This window comes from Gobio gobio (genome assembly GCF_949357685.1).
Source record: "Gobio gobio genome assembly, chromosome: 4".
NCBI classification, from domain to species: domain Eukaryota; kingdom Metazoa; phylum Chordata; class Actinopteri; order Cypriniformes; family Gobionidae; genus Gobio; species Gobio gobio.
The window spans coordinates 3,951,288-3,973,919 of record NC_137100.1 but is presented as its reverse complement, the minus strand read 5'-3'; the positions used below and the strand labels follow the sequence as shown (position 1 = coordinate 3,973,919).

At 33.9% G+C, this 22,632-nt stretch overlaps 1 protein-coding gene across 11 annotated transcripts in view; it reads right to left on the bottom strand.

Moving 5' to 3' along the window:
- The window catches only part of mtmr4 (myotubularin related protein 4), a 140,348-nt gene that overhangs the window by 66,832 nt on the left and 50,884 nt on the right, over nucleotides 1–22,632 (bottom strand). For 8 of the 11 annotated variants that reach the window (XM_079815430.1, XM_079815435.1, XM_079815433.1 and 5 more), the window contains exon 3: nucleotides 27–116. In XM_079815430.1, coding sequence (XP_079671556.1) covers nucleotides 27–116 — 90 coding nt within the window. Of the gene's footprint in view, nucleotides 1–26; nucleotides 117–22,028; nucleotides 22,346–22,632 lie in introns of those variants that run through there. The other 3 variants (XM_079815425.1, XM_079815429.1, XM_079815431.1) reach the window with 1 other exon arrangement.

The following is a 22,632-nucleotide window of genomic DNA, read 5'->3' as shown; positions in this document are numbered from 1 at the left end:
TTGGTGATCTGGCGAGAGAAACTGACCTGTAGAGCGTCGTCTTCTTTGACCAGCTCTTTCTGGGGGAACAGGTCCCGGGCCTGAATGTACTCCAGGCTGGGCGGTCCCTCCTCACCCTGAAAACACACACACACACACACACACACACACACAATTAGATATCAACTTCATTAAACAAACAGTTCCAAATCGCATGAATGCAACTGTACATGAACATCATTCATGAGGTATGAACAGGTGGGTCACATGATTGTGTCATTTAAGCGTTCTGTGTGTAACTTCCTCATGCACGCATATGGACAGTGGAAACCTGCATCTCTCATCTGACAATTACAGCAATGACGTATCCGTTCTGCTTCGGTCAGAAAACACAATCAACCTGAGGCGCATGACTGATGGCGCGACTACAGGACAAATTAACTATTAGTAAGAGATGACAGACAAGCACAACAGCTGTCATCAGAGATAAACATCAACATCAACCATATTCAATGTATATCAGCCTGAGTTATGAGCAATTACTGAGTGATTGTTCATATGACATGCACTAGAGCTGAATGATTTGAGAGGAAAATCGTGTTTTTTTTCTAGTAAAGATTGCAATTTTGATTTAAAAGATAAAAAAAGAGCTCCAGATATACTAGGCTTGTGTACGGATCCACAAAAAACTAATCAGATTTATCAATAAAACTATGAAACAACAAGAAATATAATAAAAATAAGTATTATTATTATTACATACAGTTATCATCATTTATTATTACTATACAATTATTCACAACAATACTGATCTTTATTATTTTTATTAAAACTATTTTGCAAATAAGAAATTAACTGTAAAATATATAAAAAAAATATCAAAATACTTTAATTTATAAAATAATATTATACAATTATTATTAAAACTATTTTGCAAATTAGATTACTTGTAAAATATAATTAAATAACCATTATTATTTATCAAAAGAACTATTATTATTACTACATGTAATAAAATATATTATAATTATTGATTACAATACAGTTATTTAAAAATGTATTTATTACTATTAAAACTATTAGCAAATAATAAATTACGATTATAAAAATATAATTGAAAAAATCACTTAAATTTAATAAAAAAAATAAATGTAACTATAAATAAATAAATGTAACTGTAGAATTATAATACTAATATTTATGTCTTAATAACTTTATTTTACTATACAATTATTCATAACAATAATACTGATCTTTATTATTATTATTATTATTAAAACTATTTGCAAATAATAAATTACGATTATAAAAATATAATTGAAAAATCACTTAAATTTAATAAAAAATATAAATGTTACTATAAATAAATAAATGTAACTGTAGAATTTATAATACTAATATTTATGTCTTAATATCTTTATCTTTTATATATCATTTAGGCAGAAAACCGCATGAATCACGTAAAGCTGCTTTACTTTTTGGAAATTTAGGAAAAAAATTGTGAAGTTTTATTAGAAACGTTATTTTTATTATACATGCCAACACAGATATGAAACAAAAACTAAACCCTGTAGTAAATAAAGCACATGACTGACGTATATAAGCATGGAAATAAACACACACACACACACACAGGACCATCCTTTGACTAATTTTGCACAATATTTAAGTATTATGTGCGTCAGAAAGGTGTCATCGCAGGGATACGTGATCACCAGCATCACGTAGTGGATTAAACATTGATCTAAAGAGACCTTGAGCCTCCGTTCACATCACAGGACGAGGTGAAAGACCACACACACACACACACACACACACACACACACACACACACACACACACACACACACACACACACACACACACACACACACACACACACACACACACACACACACACACACACACACACACACACACACACACACACACACACACACACACACACACACACACACACACACACACACACACACACACACACACACACACACACAGTTTACAACAATCAAAACAAGACTGCTTCCATGAATCTGACGTCTGCACTGAAGGAGATGCATTAGATGCGTTCAGACATTGTGTTTGTACAACATTATGGAAAACTTCATAATAGCATGCACAATAAGGCCAGGAACAAAAGTGGCCACCGGGAAAATCGATCCAAGGTCAAAAGGTCAGACCTCACAACAGTGGGACCGAGTGAATCTTGGTTACGAAGTTGATTTGCGATGGACTGAAATCTATTCAACATGTCAAAGCAACGAAAGACTCACATAATTGTATATATTATGTCCCTTGCATATGTTAAACAGCCTTTTAGCCCTGATTATATTCATAATTTAATGTCCTTTCCAGGGTTTCTCAAACATTTTATTCAATTAAATGTTTAAGTGCCCACTCAAACGAATCCATACATTTAATTGCATTTTAAAATTGTTAAATTAAATGCTTTTTAATTGACTTTTGAAAACAAGAAGTAGCCGAGATGTTCTAGTTTTAGTATTTTTGAGGCCAAAACTTTGTAAAGAAATGTCAAAAATGACTTTTCCCACCATTCTGACTAGTGTTAGACCGATATATCGGCCGATATTTGCCGATATTTTTACGTGTATCGGCTGATTCAAGGCCGCTGCGTCCGCCGATATTTTTTTCCCTGCATTATTTACAGACAGGCGTCCACAGGGCAGCTCTCACCATCTTCAAACTCTCTCGCTCTCCCTCCCTCGCGCATATTAATCAAAATCAATTGAGAATTGACACGATGGTAAAAGGTGGAAAGACTGAAGTTTCACGGTGAGCATTGGGAGATTTTCTCCTGAATTACCGCTGGTGTTGCTCTACAAGAGATTAAGTGAAGTGCACCTACACTCTAAAAAATGCTGGGTTAAAAATAACCCAAGTTGGGTTGAAAATGGACTAACACATCAATTGGGTTGTTTTAAGCAAACATTTAACCCAACCGCTGGGTCAAAACAACCCAATTGCTGGGTTAGTCCATATTCAACCCAACTTGGGTTATTTTTAACCCAGCATTTTTTAGAGTGTAGCCATTAAATGACTAGGTTGTAAACAGTTTTAAAATGAAGTATAGTACAGTCAGTGTGCACTTTATTATGCTGCTTGCTTGTTGATACTGTGCGCAATAGTGTAATTATTTTATTTATGCTAAAATATTTATTTTCAGAATTTATTTTCACCACTGAACTCTTTTTTTCTTGTTCTACCTCACCTGTTTTTACTATTTTTTTTAGTTCAATAAATGTTCCTTTTTTAAATTGTAAATTTTAAATTATCATCCTGATCATTGTGTCATTTTTATGTTGTAAATTGAGGGAGCAAAAGCAGAATCGGCTCCAAATATCGGCTCATGAAAATCGTCAGCTCGTATCGCTCATCGGCTAAGGCTGATGAAAAAAAATCGGTATCGGCACTAAAAAAAAATCGATCGATAATTCTGACCATGTTAAAGTAAACCAATATCTTGAATATTTTGTCATTTGAATATAGCAGGGTTTCTGCAGGACTTAAATTTAAGACCTTTTTAAGAAAACGTAAGGGATGCGTGATATTATCGGCACAACATCAGAATCGGCCGATAAACGCTTAACCCTTCTCCGGGCTCTTTTCTGACCCCAAAGGGCGTTTGGATACATTGGATTGTATTTCATGTCGCATTTTTGTTAATCCTGATTTCTCACAACTTGTGTGTTTTGGCATAATAAAAGTCCCGCTGCTCGCGAGGCGTGTGTTGCGTTCATCTCATTAACAATCGCTCCAGTGGTTCCTCAGCTCCACAACACTCGTCCTGCTCTGCTTCACTACAGTAACGTTAATAATCACATCCACATGATTTCTGCCCGAGTCCTGTCCCGATTCTTTCTCGATTTCTTTCTTTTCCCACCGGCTGTGAGCTGAAGACCACATGTCCCGAGATTCTGCGCTCAAACGTGGCATCATCAAACTACGCCTTTGTTTTGAACAGGCGACCTCTAGCGGACGGAAAACGTACATAGTGCAGCGTTAATGCCATGATTTTGAATTTAAGTTAACTTTCTGATCTAATTTAAGACATTTTTAAGGTCTTAGGAAGTTGCGGAAGGTCTAATTAAATCTTTAAAAGACCAGTGGAAACCCTGATATAGTGATTTTTAGATTAACGAACTGCGTTCACACCATAGACTGTAAAAAAATATGGACGTAGTGTCCGTGACGTAGGGTCGAGCTGGCCGTCGCCATCTTGTCAGCGCGTCACTCCCGGATAACAGAAAATGGGCAAAGAGGCGGGACGTGGGCGGAGCTGAGGTGACGACTAACAGACAGCAGACAAACAGCAATCCACCTGTCACTCAAAGTGGCCACGCCCTTAATTATGCAGAACTTTAAGGCTTTATATAATGTAAACGAATGAGTTATAAAATAATTCACCCCCTCACAGTCGTCATGAAGGGCAAAATTAGCCGTATAGACCAAAACCACAGTTTGTCCCAGACTGTAAACATGTGTTCTTCTGCTGTAAAGTTGGGCATTTTAACATGAGCTCGATGAGATTCTGCTCCTTCTGGAGTCTGTCTCTAGTGGCCAGACCATGAACTGCAGTTTAACTCACTTCCCCATCGGCTTCAAGAGAAACTGCGGGCTTGATTCACACCTGACAGTGATGGTTATTATTAAAACACAGCTCAATGTCTGTCTGATAGGGATAGTTCACTAAAAACTATTCACTCACATTAGTCACATTAGAATACAGAAAAAAGGCTATTTTGCTATTGGTAAATAACTGAGAAAGTATTGAAGTCACATGACATTTACTTATTAAATCGTAATAAAGTAAACGCATTATTTTTCACCTTGTACTCCTCAAAATGACCCTCAAGTGCAGCAGTGAAGCTTCATAGCTGTTCCTGAAGTGTGTCTGCAGGTTTGTGGGGAAGGTTTTGGTGTGTGTCAGTTGGGAGAGACACAGAGCAAATGACCCACACACTCCGTCTAGCGTCCCGCAGACACACACACCCCGTCTACCACAGACAGATGGACAGAGGACACCTGTGTGTGTGTGTGTGTGTGTGTGTGTGTGTGTGTGTGTGTGTGTGTGTGTGTGTGTGTGTGTGTGTGTGTGTGTGTGTAACCTGACTGGCACAACAGCAGCTGTGCCATGAAACACACAAACACACAAACACACACACACACACACACACTGACTGGACAGATTCAAGCAGGACTCATATTTTCATATTATTTAAATCATGATATATATCATATTTTCAAAATTGGATCTTATAATTATGACTTAGCATGTCATATTTTTGACTTTTTATCTAATAATGAGGACTTTTAAAATAATATTTTCAACATTTTATCTTATTATGACTTAGAATATCACATTTTCGACTTTTTATCTCACTCTTATGACTTAAAATCATAATTTTGACTTTTTTATTTAATAATGAGGACTTTTAAAATCATATTTTCAACATTTTATCTCTTAATGATGACTTTATGATCATTGAAATGAGCTGATTAAATGCATTCTGTCTGTCCATCCTTCCATCCATCCATCCATCCATCCATCCATCCATCCATCCATCCATCCGTCTGTCTATCCATCCATCCATCCACAATCGTTCTGTCTGTCCATCCTTCCATCATTCAATCATTCTGTCTGTCTATCGCTCCATGCGTCCATCCACCCATTAATCATTCTGTCTGTCCATCCTTCCATCCATTCATCCATCCATCCATCCATCCATCCGTCTGTCTATCTATCCTACCATCCATCCATCCATCCATCCATCCGTCTGTCTATCTATCCTACCATCCATCCATCCATCCGTCTGTCTATCTATCCTACCATCCATCCATTCATCCATCCATCCGTCTGTCTATCTATCCTACCATCCATCCATTCATCCATCCATCCATCCATCCATCCGTCTGTCTATCTATCCTACCATCCATCCATTCATCCATCCATCCGTCTGTCTATCTATCCTACCATCCATCCATTCATCCATCCATCCATCCATCCATCCGTCTGTCTATCTATCCTACCATCCATCCATCCATCCCTCCAATCGTTCTGTCTGTCTATCGCTCCATGCGTCCATACATTTTGCTCATAAAACCGTCAAGTTTCACATTGTTTTGATTTCTGAGAATCATATGTCATTATGACTCTATGGAGTATTCAGTTTATTTAAATTCACTTTTTAAAACATATTAAAAAAATGGTGAGTTTTGAATAAATCTCCTCGCTCACACAGCTCTATCAAGACTCGCCACACTCCCAGAATGCCCATGGGTTTACTCCCACAATTCCACGGGGCAGACGGTGGCATGTTGCTATGGCAACACTGTCTGATAGTTCAGATGAAGACACAGAGGTCATGATGCTCACATGAGAACTGAGCTCCATGAGTTCTGCGTTTACATCTATAATTAGGATTCAAACGGAAATATTAATAAACTTCTGTAGAGCTGTTTTTCTTTAGCTGCAGTTAAACAAGTTTATGACTGAAGAATCTCATTAAATATTTTATGTATAATTATTAAAATTACAAAAATGCATAATCCACCCATCCATCAATCATTCTGTCTGTCTATCCTTCCATCCATCGTTCGGTCTGTCTATTGTTCCATCCATCCGTCGGTCTGTCTATTGTTCCATCCATCCATCCATACAAATATTCATTCTGTCTATCATTCCATCCATCCGTCTGTCTATCCATCCTTCAGTCTATCTATCCATCTATCCATCATTCTGTCTGTCTATCCTTCCATCCATCGTTCGGTCTGTCTATCCTTCTATCCATCATTCTGTCTGTCTATCCTTCCATCCATCGTTCGGTCTGTCTATCCTTCTATCCATCGTTCTGTCTGTCCATCCATCCATCCATCCATCCACCCATCCGCCTGTCTATTGTTCCATCCATCCAATAATTCATTTTGTCTATCATTCCATCCATCCGTCTGTCTATCCATCCTTCAGTCTATCTATCCTTCCATCAATCATTCTGTCTGTCTATCGTTCCATCCATCCATCCATCCATCTGTCTATTGTTCCATCCATCCGTCCATCCATCCATCCATCCATCCGTCCATCCGTCCATCCGTCCATCCATCCATCCATTCGTCTTTCCTTCCATTTTTCCATCCATCCATCCATCCATCCATCCGTTTGTCTGTCTATTGTTCCATCCATCCATCCGTCTGTCTATCCTTCCATCCATCCAGCCATCCTTCCATCAATCGTTTTGTCTGTCTATCGTTCAATCCATCCGTCTGTCTGTCTATTAGTCTGTCTATTGCTCCATCCATCTGTCCATTCATCCATATATCTATCTATTTATCCGTCCATCTGTCTATCCTTCCATTATCCATCCATCATTCTATCCATCCATCAATCCATCCATCCGTTAATCCATCTATCCTTCCATCCTTCTGTCCATTCATCAATCATTTAGTCTATCTGTCTGTCTAGCTATCCTTGCATCCATCCATCCATCCATCCACCCTTCTATCCATCCATCCATCTATCCATTGTTCTATCCATCCATCCATCTATCCATTGTTCTATCCATCCATCTATCCATTGTTCTATCCATCCATTCATCTATCCATTGTTCCATCCATCCATCCATCCATCCATCCATCCATCCATCCATCCATCCATCCATCTATCTATCTATCTATCTATCTATCTATCTATCCATTGTTCTATCCATCCATCCATCTGTCTTTCTGTCCATCTATCTATCGTCCCATCTATCAACCCAGCCACTCATCAATCCGTCTATTTATCCTTCTATCCATCCATCTATCAATCAATCCACCTATCAATCCATCCATCTATGCATCTGTCTATCCATCCATCCATTTGCAGGTAGTTTACATTTGGACACAATGAGTAAAAAGAGCGACAGAGTAAAAAAAAAAAAGGGATACATAGAATCAGAACTGCTGTCAACTCAGAAAAGGCTTGATCTGCAGATTCTGCCCCCAGTGAGACGGGAAACTGCTGAAGGACAGAGAGAGAGAGAGAGAGAGAGAGATGATAACGAATAAATAGACGTGGCTTATGTCACGCTTGATAACTACACAAAACGTTTGCTCTTCGTTTGCAACTTTGTATCAGTGTCAAAAGCTCATTTAATGAGAGACCGTCTGTCTGCTGTACATCCTCATTAGCGTAAGGTGGCTAAAGCAGAGACATCTCGAAAAACAAAGTCACATGACCATGTCTTAACATGCTGCCTACGTAGTGCACTAGATTTCGCAACAGAGTCTAAGTGTGTATCTGGCAGGAATGGAGAATCGAGGGGGAAAGTTGTGTCAGTTAAGAGAAATGAATGCCCGCAGAGCTCTTGTATTAGCCAAAGAAATCTCTTCACTCCTCAGCCGCCCTCTTTATCCCATGTAAATTATCCAGCACTTTCTCCATTAAGCAGATGAATGGAAAGCCATTCTTTCCGTGTCCCCGAGGCATCGAGCCAGCGGTCGGCCCATAGAAACGCCCTTGATGGTGAAATCCCAGCATTCACTGCTCGGGACGATCGCTCCTTACTGGAACCAGTGTGAGGCTGACAGAGGAAGAACGTCATTCGTTTACACTAGTGTGGAGTGTGTGTACTATGAGCTATGAAAAGACAACGTGTGTGAACGGTGGAACATGCTCTAATGAACGGTTTAGGGAAACAAATGAACACACACACACCTTGTGGAAGCGTTTGGTACTGCATCCAAACACAATCTTACTCAAAGCTCATTTTTTGAAATATCAAGCTCAAATTTGGAACACAACTTTGTTTTCGAAAATATATATTTCAAACAATTAAAAATAGCATTTCTCATAAAGCATTTAATATTTATGAGAGTTTAAGTAGGAAATTACATTTTTTGGGGTCCATGCTCAAAGTGATTATCAGGTAGTAAATTAATTATAACTACTGCATAAATGTAATTTAATACCATAAAATCACCTAAAAAAAATACAAGCCGTTGAATAAAAACCATCAAACTAAAATATAGTGCATTCTTTAATGACTTGACCACCATGTAAAGAGTTAAAATTAAACTCTTAAAATTAGTTAGTTAACATTGTACTAAAATTAATAAATGTTTTTTTTTTATCATCAGTTATTGTAATTTCAGCATTTAGTAATACATAAAGTCGAGCTAACGTGGAATAATAATGAACAGTTGTGATGTAATGATGATAAAGATTAAGATTAATAAATGCATTGCTATTGTTAGTTAATGCGTTAGCTAATGTTAACTAATGCAACACTTGTAAAGCGTTACCAAACATTCCAGGTTTGTAGGGCTATAATAATAATAATAATAATAATAATAATAATAAAAATGACTAAAAACACAACAGGAAATTACAACTGTAATATTCCACTTTTAAATAAATTGGTAGTTAAGAAAAATAGAATTAATAATAATAATAATAATAATAATAATAATAATAATATTATATTTTTTTCAAATGTACATAATAATAATAATAATAATAATTTTGTATCATTGTTTTTATTAATTAATTAATTAATTAATTCAAAACAATTACTGTAATATTCCACTTTAAAATTAATTAGTATTTAATAAAAATATAATAAATAACAATGATCATAATATATTTATTTCACGTTTTCATAATAATAATTTTGTATTATTATTATTTTTAATTATTATTATTATTATTATTATTATTATTATTATTATTATTATTATTATTATTATTATTATTATTATTATTAATTAAAAACCAAAATGACTAAAACACAACAGGAAATATTACTATAATAATCCACTTTAAAATAAATTAGTATTTAAGAAAAATATAATAATTAATCATAATATTTTTATTTCACATTTTCATAATAATAATTTATTATTATTTTAGCTATTATCATTGTATTATTATTATTATTATTAATAATAATAATAATAATTAATAACAAAAATGACTAAAAACACAACAGGAAATATTACTGTAACATTCCACTTCAAAATAAATAAGAAAAATATAATACAAATAATTAATAATAATAGTACTACTACTAATAATAATAATTTTATTTCACATTTCAACTGTATAATAATTAATAATAATAATAATAATATATTACTGTAATATTTCACTTTAAAATAAATTGGTATTTAAGAAAAATATAGTAAATTATATTTTGTTTATTATTATTTTTCACACATTACAAATGTAAAATTACAATGCTAATATTCATATCTGTCTTCATTTTCAAACATTAAACCATCAAACTGTAATTGTGACGTAAAAGCAGAGCCTCAAAGCTTCTCTAGTGTTGATAAGACACTCATTACAGAAGAGAAGAAGTTTCCCAAAGTCCACAAATGACTCAAAGCGGCCGATCATGAGCTGCTGGCGAGTCCATGAACACAGCGCTGCGCTTCACCCTTAAACATGCACTTTCACATCCCTTTCACTCATTAAACTGCTGCTTTTGGCATTTGATGAGCCATCTCGTGATTTTGGATGTGTTTCAATTAATCATACAGCCGTAACCAGATGTAGAAAAGTGAATGTCAACATGAAATTGACTAAAGTTAGATTATAAACACAAGCTACAGCGGTGATGTTCAGATGTGGAGGCGCCAGACAAGAGCAATAAATCACAGAACTGAGAGAGGTGATGGATTTAAGATCAATCTTTCTGATGGACTCGTGTTTTCCATCCATCACTCAGTGAATCCCATGAGCAATTCATCACGGTCATTTCATTGCGCCTTTTCTTTCTCAATAATATCTTTTGTTAGTGAAAGACGGAGACATTGTGGTTCAGCCCAGCAGCCAAACCTCCTGAAAGAGACGCCGGACGGCCTCAGCGGAAAGAGATTCGACTGTCCTAATGAGACGAGCTATATAAAGCTCAGAGTGACAGCGGGATCTTCAAACACACACACACACACTCCTCTTACACAAGCTACACGACAGAAATAGAGACAAAACTGAGACCAAACGCAAGAGAAGCGATGAGAAAAGCAGAAAGGAGGAGGAGATGGTGTGAACAGGGAGGCTAGAAACATTCTAACAACGCAAAACAAACGTTCAGACAACGCATGTCAAGACTGCAGTCCCTAAAACAACTGAAATACACAAATGTCAAAAAACTACACTGAAACTGTTGCCCAAAACTATTAAAACTTAAACTGAAAATTAAATAAAATGATAAAAGCACAAAATATTACTCAAACTGAAATTAAAACAAAATCTGAAATTTATAAAAAATAAATGCAAATTCTAAATATAAAAACTACAACAGTATATAAATAATGCTAACATGATACTGGTCACATTGTACATATTTAATTTATTTATTTAATATTTATGATTTATTTACTAATATATATTCTTGCAATGCTATGGATCATATTTAGGTAATAACTATACACACGTAAAGAGATTATTAGAGAAAGATATTTAATTTAACCTGCTCAGCCACATTATCTTCAAACTGTTACTACAATAACATCATGAAAATCATGAAAATATTGATATTGTATTTATTAATAATATATATTAACAGTGGAAAAGCAAAAACATGTGAAATGAAGCTTTGCACATATTAAATAGATTTTTTATTTATTTAATTAATTAATTAATTTCTATTTATATATATATATATTTATATATATATTTATATATATATATATATATATATATATATATATATATATATATATATATATATATATAAAGACAGTAGTAAATGGAAAATCAAAAACATGTGAAATTAAACTTTGTACATATTTAATAGATTTCTTTTGTATTTAATTTATCATTTAATTTCTATTTTTATTTTATTTATTAATAAAATATATATTGACAGTAGTCAATGGAAAAATAAAACCATGTAAAATGAAACTTTGTACATATTTTATTTATTTTTTATTTATTTAATTTATTTAATCTCAATTTTTATTGTATTTATTAATACTATATATTAACAGTGGAAAAGCAAAAACATGCGAAATGAAGCTTTGTACATATTTAATATTTTTCATGTATTTAATTTATCATTTCATTTCTAATTTTATTTTATTTATTAGAATATATATTGACAGTGGACAAGCAAAAACATGTGAAATGAAGCTTTGTACATATTTAACCAATTTATTTTTATTTATTTAATGTATTATTTAATTTCAATTTTTATTGTATGTATTAATAATATATATATAGACAGAAGTAGATGTAACATGTAAAATTAAGCTTTGTTTATGTTTTATTTATTTTTCATGCATTTAATTTATTTGATTTCTATTTTTCTTTTATATATATATATATATAGACCGCAGTAAACAGAAAAGCAAAAACGTGAAATGAAGCTTTGTACATATGTACAACATGTTTCTAAAGATAAGATAAGTACAATTTCTATTTTTATTTTATTTATTAATAATATATATATATATATATATAGACAGTAGTAGATGTAAAACATGTGAAATGAAGCTGGTGTAAGTGAGAAACATTCTCCTTCATGCATAAAGTGCATTTCCAGACACAAAAAGACGGCAAAACCCCGTTAGAAGTCACACGAGGTTCCCATCTCACATAACCAGACATCAGCGTTCACAAGAAACAATGTTCTTGTGTCAAAAAATGGTTTATGAACCTTTAGATGAGGTCAGGTGACCCGATACCAATCATCTCATCACTTGAAGAGTTTGGGAGGAAAGCGGTCCCGTCGGAGGATGTGTCCTGTGGTCTCTGGGAAGGGTGATGGAGGACTGGCGTTGTTTTGCTTGGTCACGCTCCTCCTGCCCATCCCACACGGCTCTAGAGTAACACTACACACACCAGAGCCGCTCCTAATCATACAGTTATAACTACAGTAACTCCCGCTGAACGTTTACTGAATTCTTGCACCCGGGAACAACACAAGACACCATTAGGGTTGTGCGATATTGAAGAAAAATGCGATATCCTTGTTAAATAATGCGATATGCGATACGATATAGTGTGTAAAATCTATTTCTTTCCCCAACTGATATCTTCCACTTAAAGCATAACCGACTGTGTGTACATGAATACTCATCAAGACAGACATTTTGACATAACTGTGTGTGTATTTGACAGTTCGAGTGTGTAACACGACACGGAAAAAAGAACGGCTTGTGCGCACGTTTCGGTGTGTGTGTGTGTGTGTCAGACAGCGCGAGACTGCAAAGAGTTGTTTATCGCAAGTTATTGCGTTTAATAGGGTTGGGTATCGTTTGGGTTTTTTTCGATTCCGGTGCCAAACCGATACTTTTAAAACGGTACCGGTGCCTAAACGGTGCCTGAACCGATACTTAAAATAAAAAAAAAGGCCACAAAACGAGGTGGATGACATTAAATGGCTTTTTATTTTATTTAAATTGAACCATTTATTAAAAGTTTAATGTATACTTAAATGTATGAATATAAATAAATACAAAACACAATTTACTTATTTACAAATTATTATTGACTTATTATTGACTAAGCCACCTAACCCAACTACAACAAGCCTAATATAACTCTAAATAACAGTTACAGTAATAACAGCTGTCGTCTGTATTCTTGCTCTGCTAAAAACCAGCTTCAGCTTTATTTTGAAATATGATCATATTCTCTGGCTAAATATTTTAGAACGCATCGCCTTATTGTTTCCATGGCGACGCGTCATGTTTCTCACATGACACACAGCGGCCGCAATAGCGCTGACAGCTCAGCTGTATCGGGTTTATTTCATTTTTTATTTTTATTCAAAATATTCACAAACTTCTTAACTGTGTCACGAACTATCTGATGTTCAAATGTGTGAGTGAATGTGTGTTAGTTGATCTATAAAGCGCAATGGGCGGCGCCATGTTAGTTTGCGCCTCAGAATCGGATCTGTCGGATTTACAACACTTGAGTTCATTCTCGTCTCACGAAATACATGAAAGTAAGTGACCAGTGAACTGGAAGAAGAATAGAGTAAACTATATAGTTACTATATAATGTGCATGTATCTGATGTGAATAAAACACGTAACGTTAGTCAAATTATAACCGCCTGAAAGGATTGTCATTGCCGTTTTCATAGACATCAGTGTGTGTTTTGTTGCTAGTAGCCTACTTATGATCATTTAAATGTCTGAAACCTGAAATAAACATGATGTGGTTGAAAACACTGAATAGTTGTCATGAGATGTGGTTGAAAACACTGAATAGTTGTCATGAGATGTGGTTGAAAACACTGAATAGTTGTCATGAGATGTGGTTGAAAACACTGAATAGTTGTCATGAGATGTGGTTGAAAACACTGAATAGTTGTCATGAGATGTGGTTGAAAACACTGAATAGTTGTCATGAGATGTGGTTGAAAACACTGAATAGTTGTCATGAGATGTGGTTGAAAACACTGAATAGTTGTCATGAGTTGTGATGTGACCAGCGCTGAGCGTCTGTCTCGGCGCCAGCCAAAGCGCAAAAGCACGTTTGAATTTTGGCACCGAAATGAGGAACCGACATCTGCGTTCTGATTCGGTCCGGTACATACCGGTTATATAAGTACCATATTGGCACCGAGTTTCGGTACCCAACCCTAGCGTTTAAAAACTTTTTTAACGTCAAGCAAGTCACAGTCGTGTGCTCAGTCTATTCTCTGCTATTGCGTCGACCTAAAACGTACACTTTCACAATGTTGAAGTAGCCTATTAAAATCATTCCGATATTGCGTACCCTTGCGATATGCATATTGCTATATGTACATTTTCAATATATTGCGCAGCCCTAGACACCATTATGACAAAGTTTGCTAAGTAGTATTTCCTACTAAAGGTGTTTTGTATATATAAAAGGCTGTATTTGACACTAAGTGTATCCATAGCAGTGGTGGGCGTGGCCTTGGACGGCAACATGCCCAGTGCTTTATGGGTATTGAAGTTTTTTTTACCTATTTGCAAAAGGGAAGAAAACAGCCTTTTTTCTCCATTTCCTCTAGAAAGGCGAAACATTTTGTAAAATCTGTTTTACTGAAAACACATTTTGCCAGCGGTGAAGCAGTCAAGGTACTACAATTACTACTACTAAAATACAAATAGAACAAAACGCACATAAAAACTTAAATGAAGCATGAAGATAAAAAACTAAACCTAAAAAAACTACAATCGCACATTAATAATACTAAAATATCACAGGTGCTTTATGTCTCTGGATGATCTCCTGTCATACGACCTAGCTCCAGTTCTCTATTGTGTTACAGAACAGACACGGGCACAAATTACATTAGTGAGAGAGGTTTTGGGATGGGACGGCTATTGGTTTAATTCATTAAAACAATCATCATCATCATCATCATCATCATCTGTAATCCAGTGGAAGTGCAAGAGTTATATTGACTTTCAGAGATTATTACAGGACAGATATTCAGATTAAAACACATTCAAACACTTCCAGACATGCATTCATCCATAAATGAGTCTTATTTCCCACACTTCCATGTACAAAGGAGGAGAAAAAGTTATTATTTTTCATAAAGTGCTTCATCTGGGTTAACAGATGATCGAACGAGTCACTCATATTCGCAATATAACTGTACAGTATCTACTGTTTTTAAATGGAGAGCGTGTAGATATTTATTTGATTGTGCATTTCATTCATTTTAATGTAATTTTCTTCCAATGGGATGGCAAAAATAGATCCATAATGGATGCAACAGGAATATATCCAAATTAAATAAATTAGAAGCTTTTTGATACAATATCCACATAGTGAAGTTGAGCAATTAGCTGATTTTTTTTTTTTAAACAAAACCGAATTTAAAGTATTAATTTAGCCAATTTATTAATGCATTTAAACATTTAAAAACTGCACATACATCAACTCTTTAATGATAAAACTATGATTTCTACTCAAATTCACTGTTAAAATAAAAATATTTTAAATTGTGGATGTAATAACGTGTCAGATTTATTCAAACGCGCATTAAATAATGAAGACAACAGGTTATTAATATGTAATATAGTGCATATATTTGTTAAAATTATTTTTTTTCCAAACAAAATAGTTTATAGTCATTGAAATTGGTAAATATAATAATGTGTGACATTGTTTACAAGTCGTTTTATTGACGTCTTTCTGTGGTTGATATCAAAAGCATCAATGCAGCTTAAATCTTGTGATTATTATATATCCACGCTGTTGCACGATATTAAACGTCACCGTTTCAGTCAAAGCCACAACAGTTTCGTCCGAAACCGGAAAAATATGTATTTTGGGTTTATTATATATCTTGTGATTATTATATATACACACTGTTGCACGATATTAAACGTCACCGTTTCTGTCAAAGCCACAACAGTTTCGTCCGAAACCGAAAAATATGTATTTTGGGTTTCTGAAATTATAGCGCATCATTACAATCATAGTAACGGCGAGAAACAGTCAAACCTCCTGGAGGAGAAGAGATAAGATGATGAGGAGGAATGGAGATGAAGAGCAAATGCTTCTGCGTTCAGTCTCTCCCGCTGATACTGAATATTTCAGGAGCAGGAATATGTGAAAAGATCAGAGGCGTACCAGGGCCCGGCACGGAGCGAGAACACGCCTGAAACACAGCGATACGCAGAGATATCTGGGGCGGAACAGCACACACACACACACACACACACACCACGTTTCTAATAACCAACATCATCCACGCACAGACGGGCTGGACGCACCTCAGGAGATCCTGCAGTGACCAGCAGTGTCCTTCAACACAGGACAGAGAAACTACAGCCCCTCATATATTATATATAGCCCACACACACACACACACACACACACACACATCAGTTCAGCTCTATATTAACGCAACAAGCTCCTTCAGACCACCACTAACAGCCTGCACTTAGACTAATGATATATCATATGGCAGAAGAAATCTATATTGTGATAATCAATTTACAAATCATTTACAAAGCTTTAGAGTCTTTATAGTATTGTGATTATAAATATCACACTTAGACACTCTGCCCAAAAAACTCCATAATTATTGCCTAAATTATTGCCTGACATTTTACAACAGGGATTTATACTTATTTTACACCAAGAATATCACGCTCTTGAATGTATGTATGTATATATTTAACTTCTTTTTTTTTTTACTAATATAGTCAAATAATAAATTAATATAAAAATAGATGCGTGTGTGTGTGTATATATGAACACATTTATTTTTATATTTTTATATTATAGTAATTTATTTTTATATTTTTATATTATAGTAATATATTTGTATATTATAGTTATATATATATATATATATATATATATATATATATATGTACACACACACACACACACATTTATTTTTATATTTCATATATATTTATATATGAAATATTAAAATAAATGTGTGTGTGTATATATATAATATATATTTAAAAAATGTGTGTGTATATACACATACATACACAATTTTTTTTTGTAATATTATAATATATATTACAATATATAATATAAAAGTTACGGTGACGCATTGCTGCCACATACATATAATTTTTTTCTACTCAATTATGTCGTAATGCGATATGTCGTTTTAACGACATTTTTTCTCGTGATAACGAGAAGTTATGTCACTAAAACGTAATTTTCTCGTTAAAACAACATATATTTTCTCCTAATAAGGACATGTGCAGTATAGTATTGTGTAGCGCTGCACAATATATCGAAATTATCAAAATGTCGCAAATGTACATTTCGCAAGGGTATGCAATATCTGAATGATTTTAATAGGCTACTTCAACATTGTGAAAGTGTATGTTTTAGATCGACGCATATAGCAGAGAATAGACTGGGCACACGAATGACTTGCTTGACGTTAAAAAGAGTTATTAAACGCAATAACTTGCGATAAACAACTCTTTGCAGTCTCGCGCTGTCTGACACACACACCGAAAGGTGCGCACAAGCCGTTCTTTTTTTCGTGTCATGTTACACACTCGAATTTTGTTGTGACAAAATGTCCGTCTTGATGAGTTTTCATGTACACACAGTCGGTTATGCTTTAAGTGAAAGATATCAGTTGGGGAAAGAAATAGATTTTACACACTATATCGTATCGCATATCGCATTATTTCTTCAATATCCCACATCCCTATGTACAAAATATGCCTTTATCCACATTAGAGAATTTATATAGCCTAATTTCTAGATGCTAAACTATTTATTATGTACTAATACACTACTCCGTCATTTATGGTATTGTAGCTTGTCTATATAGTTGTAGAATATTTGAGTTTTTTTATTATAAGTTGTGTTTGTTTATATGTCAAATTCGGGATTTTTAATGACCACAGAGAGTCAGGACCTCGGTTTAACGTCTCATCCGGAGGATGATATATAATATAAAATAAAATAAGTGAAGGAACATGCATATAACCTGCTCTTTCATCATTTCCACAGTTCTGTTCGTACAACGGTATTTAAATACAGCGTATTAAAGAGTTTGCATTATTAATTATGACTATGCCTTATTTGAGAGTTGTGTACACGAGATATTTCCATCAAAAGGTTTTCCTTGATATGACGCTGAGGAAACGCTGTGAGATTGAAGCATAGTCACGACTCCCCATCTGCCCGCAGGGTTTACTGCAGCTCATCCGCGGGCCGCCCCGTGTGAAGCATCACAGCTGCCAGCGCGTGTGTGTGTGTGTGTGTGTGTGTGTGTGTGCGCGTATGTGTGTGTGTGTGTGTGTGAGACTGACAGACAGAGCTCTCGTACGGGACTCCAAACATAGACCGAGCATGCTGGGAAATACATGCGAAACATGCACATACAGAATACACACACACACACACACACACACACACACAGCTCATATTACTGCTGAATCAATGCTGAGAGCAATCTTTCTTCATTTGATAAAAGCGTCTCACTGAGAGAACACACACTTACACCAATCTAATGCGTGTGTGTGTGTGCAATATGACCAACATCTCCATCACACATGAGTGATTCGGTCTCAGATTAACGGGAATTTAACTAATAAAATGCTTTATAAAATAAATAAATACCAATTACATATGTTATTTGTATAATTATTTTATATCAGTCTATGAAATATAACTTTATAGTTATTTTTGCTGGAAATTTGACTACTAAAATGCTTTATATACTAAATACCCAATACATGTGCTATTTGAATCATTATTTTGTATTATTTTTCATAGTTATTTTATATCACTCTATGAAATATAACTTTATAATAGTTATTTTTGCTGGAAATTTGACTACTAAAATGCTTTATATACTAAATACCCAATGCATTGTTTTTAAAATACCAAAAAAAAAGTTATTTCTGCTGGATTACAGCTATAAAGTCTAGATAAAGTCTATAAATATATATTTTAAAAAGTTAAAAATAGTTATTTTTGCTGTAGTTATAGTTAGCACAGTTATTATAGTTATTTTATATTAGTCTATAAAATATATATTTAAAAAAAAAAAACTAATAAAATGCTTTATATACTAAACATATAATAATAATAGTTATTTTTATAATTATTTGTTATTTTATAGTTATTTTAGTTTATAAACTATAATGGATACTTTTCCTGGAAATTCAACTAATAAATGCTTTATATACAAAGTGAGCATTACATTTGTTATTTTTATAATTATGTTATTTCACAGTTATTTTATAATAGTTATTTTTGCTGGAAATCTGACAAATAAAATGCATTGCGTACTAATAGTTGTGTTATTTTTACATGTATTCTATAACGTTTATAAACTATAATTTTATAACGGTTACTTTGGCTGGAAATTTGATCAAAAATTATATACACACCAAGCGTGAAAGTGCATATTTTACATTTTCTGGTTAATAAAACGGTTTCTGTCAAACAAAGAGTCATGTCCAGTTTTGGGACACATCCGCTGATCTCAAATATAAATACAATCTTCCTCATGCTTGGAAGCACTTTTTATTGGCTTGTCAACGAATTGCTCTTAAGAAATCCTCATTAAGTCATTTTTGTAATCATCAATAAACTGGAGCAGTGCCATGCTAACGCCTGACATCATCAGCCTGCAGGTCATGACCTCTGACGATCATAACATCCTCCATCCACATCTCCACTGGTTAACACATCCTCCATCCACATCTCCACTGGTTAACACATCCTCCATCCACATCTCCACTGGTTAACACATCCTCCATCCACATCTCCACTGGTTAACACATCCTCCATCCACATCTCCACTGGTTAACACATCCTCCATCCACATCTCCACTGGTTAACACATCCTCCATCCACATCTCCACTGGTTAACACATCCTCCATCCACATCTCCACTGGTTAACACATCCTCCATCCACATCTCCACTGGTTAACACATCCTCCATCCACATCTCCACTGGTTAACACATCCTCCTTAACGTCAAGAACGAGACGCAGAAGTGCTGAGTGAGCAGAGACTCAACCTTCAGCACCGCTGCCATAACATCCCATCATATCGATCCATCTGTATCTGCCACACACACACACACACACACTACAGGACGAGAGCATGTGCTCTTAAACTGAAGCTGAACAATCAAAACACCAGTCACACAAACACACACAGAAAACTACAGCACAACACATGGAAATATCAAAACAGAAAATACATTAATACTAAAACTTTAATATAATTTAATATAATATAATTTAATATAATTTAATATAATTTAATATAATTTAATATAATTTAATATAATACAATAATATAATATAATTCATTAATATAATATAATATAAATATAATTTAATTTAAATATAATATAGTTAATATAATATAATATAATATAAATATAATATATAATATAATATAAATATAATATATAATATAATATAAATATAATTTAAATATAATATAATATAAATATAATATAATAAAATATAATATAAATAATATAATATAAATATAATATAGTTAATATAATATAATATAATATAAATATAATATATAATATAATATAAATATAATTTAAATATAATATAATATAAATATAATATAATAAAATATAATATAAATAATATAATATAAATAATATAATATAAATATATAATATAATATTTTATAATATAATATTTTATAATATAATATAAATATAATATAATTCATTAATATAATATAAATATAATATAATTTAAATATAATATAGTTAATATAATATAATATAAATATAATTTAAATATAATATAATATAAATATAATATAATAAAATATAATATAAATAATATAAATAATATAATATAAATAATATAATATAAATATATAATATAATAATTTATAATATAATATTTTATAATATAATATAAATATAATATATAATATAATATAATAAAATGTAATATAATTATTCTTTACTAAATAATAACCAAATTATTTTCTCTTCATTATTAAACTTAATAAGATAATATCATTGTTATTGTTGTAATTTATTTTAAGTATAATATAATACAAAATAATATAATACCATTAGTATTATTATTAGTAGCAGTATTAGTATTCCACTAATTAATAATAATAATAATATATTTTTTTTATTATTATTATTATTATTAAACATAATTGGTATATATTACACTTACAATAGTTTAAATTTACTACTTCTACAACTACTACTAATTTTGTACCTCTACTATTAATAATAATTAATAATAATAACAAATATAAAAAATTAAATCTCAATAATGTTATATCAAAGTTTTCAAACATTTAGAATGAAGAGATCCTGTAAAGATAAAGACTAAAGGCCTCCATATATTCTCCATATGAATCCTAATGTGTTGTTTCCTCTCTCTCTCTCTCTCTCTCTCTCTCTCTCTCTCCACTTCCTCTTATTCCCCATCGAGTAGCCGATCGCTGTGTTCATGCTCTCTCTCAATGCAACACTCTCACTCACTTTCTCTTTACATCTGTAATTCACACACATCTGTGTGTGAGGGTCATGTGCCGTCAATCACTTCACCACAGCTGCAGCACACACACACACACACACACACACACACAGAGCATCACTTACGAAGCAGTTGAGCATTGAGCAGGAGACGCGGTTGGTCCGGCTCATGGCGCGCGGAGGGAGGGCGCGGTTGCCCAGGAGACACGCACTCGGATGAGAAACGGCGCAGGACCAGCCGGCAAAACCATCCTTCCCTCTGCGGAGACCAGCGTGTGTTTCGCCACCCCTCTCACACACACACACACACACACACACACCCTGATCGGAAGAGTCACAATTTCCACACGTACAGTCCAGAGGTTGAGCAGAATATTCCAGAATAGTTGTTGGTGAAAAGCAGGACCGGAGAGGAGACGGTACACCGGCGTCACCGCGCAGACGAGATCAGAGGAAGAGAGAGAATTAGAAAGGGTATTGCCTGATGCTAAGCTCCGCCCTCGTGCACTGCATCCCTCTCACGTGCACGCTCGCGCTCGCTCTCTCTCTCTCTCTCTCTCTCTCTCCCTCTCTCTCTCTCTCTCTCTCTCTCTCTCTCTCTCTCTCTCTCTCTCTCTCTCTCTCTTTATTCCTGTGTTCACCCTTCACCGAGATCTCGTCTGTGCCAGCGTGCAACCTCAGCAAGATGGCAGCGCAGTAGATCTCCGTGCACTCGTGCTCATACACACAC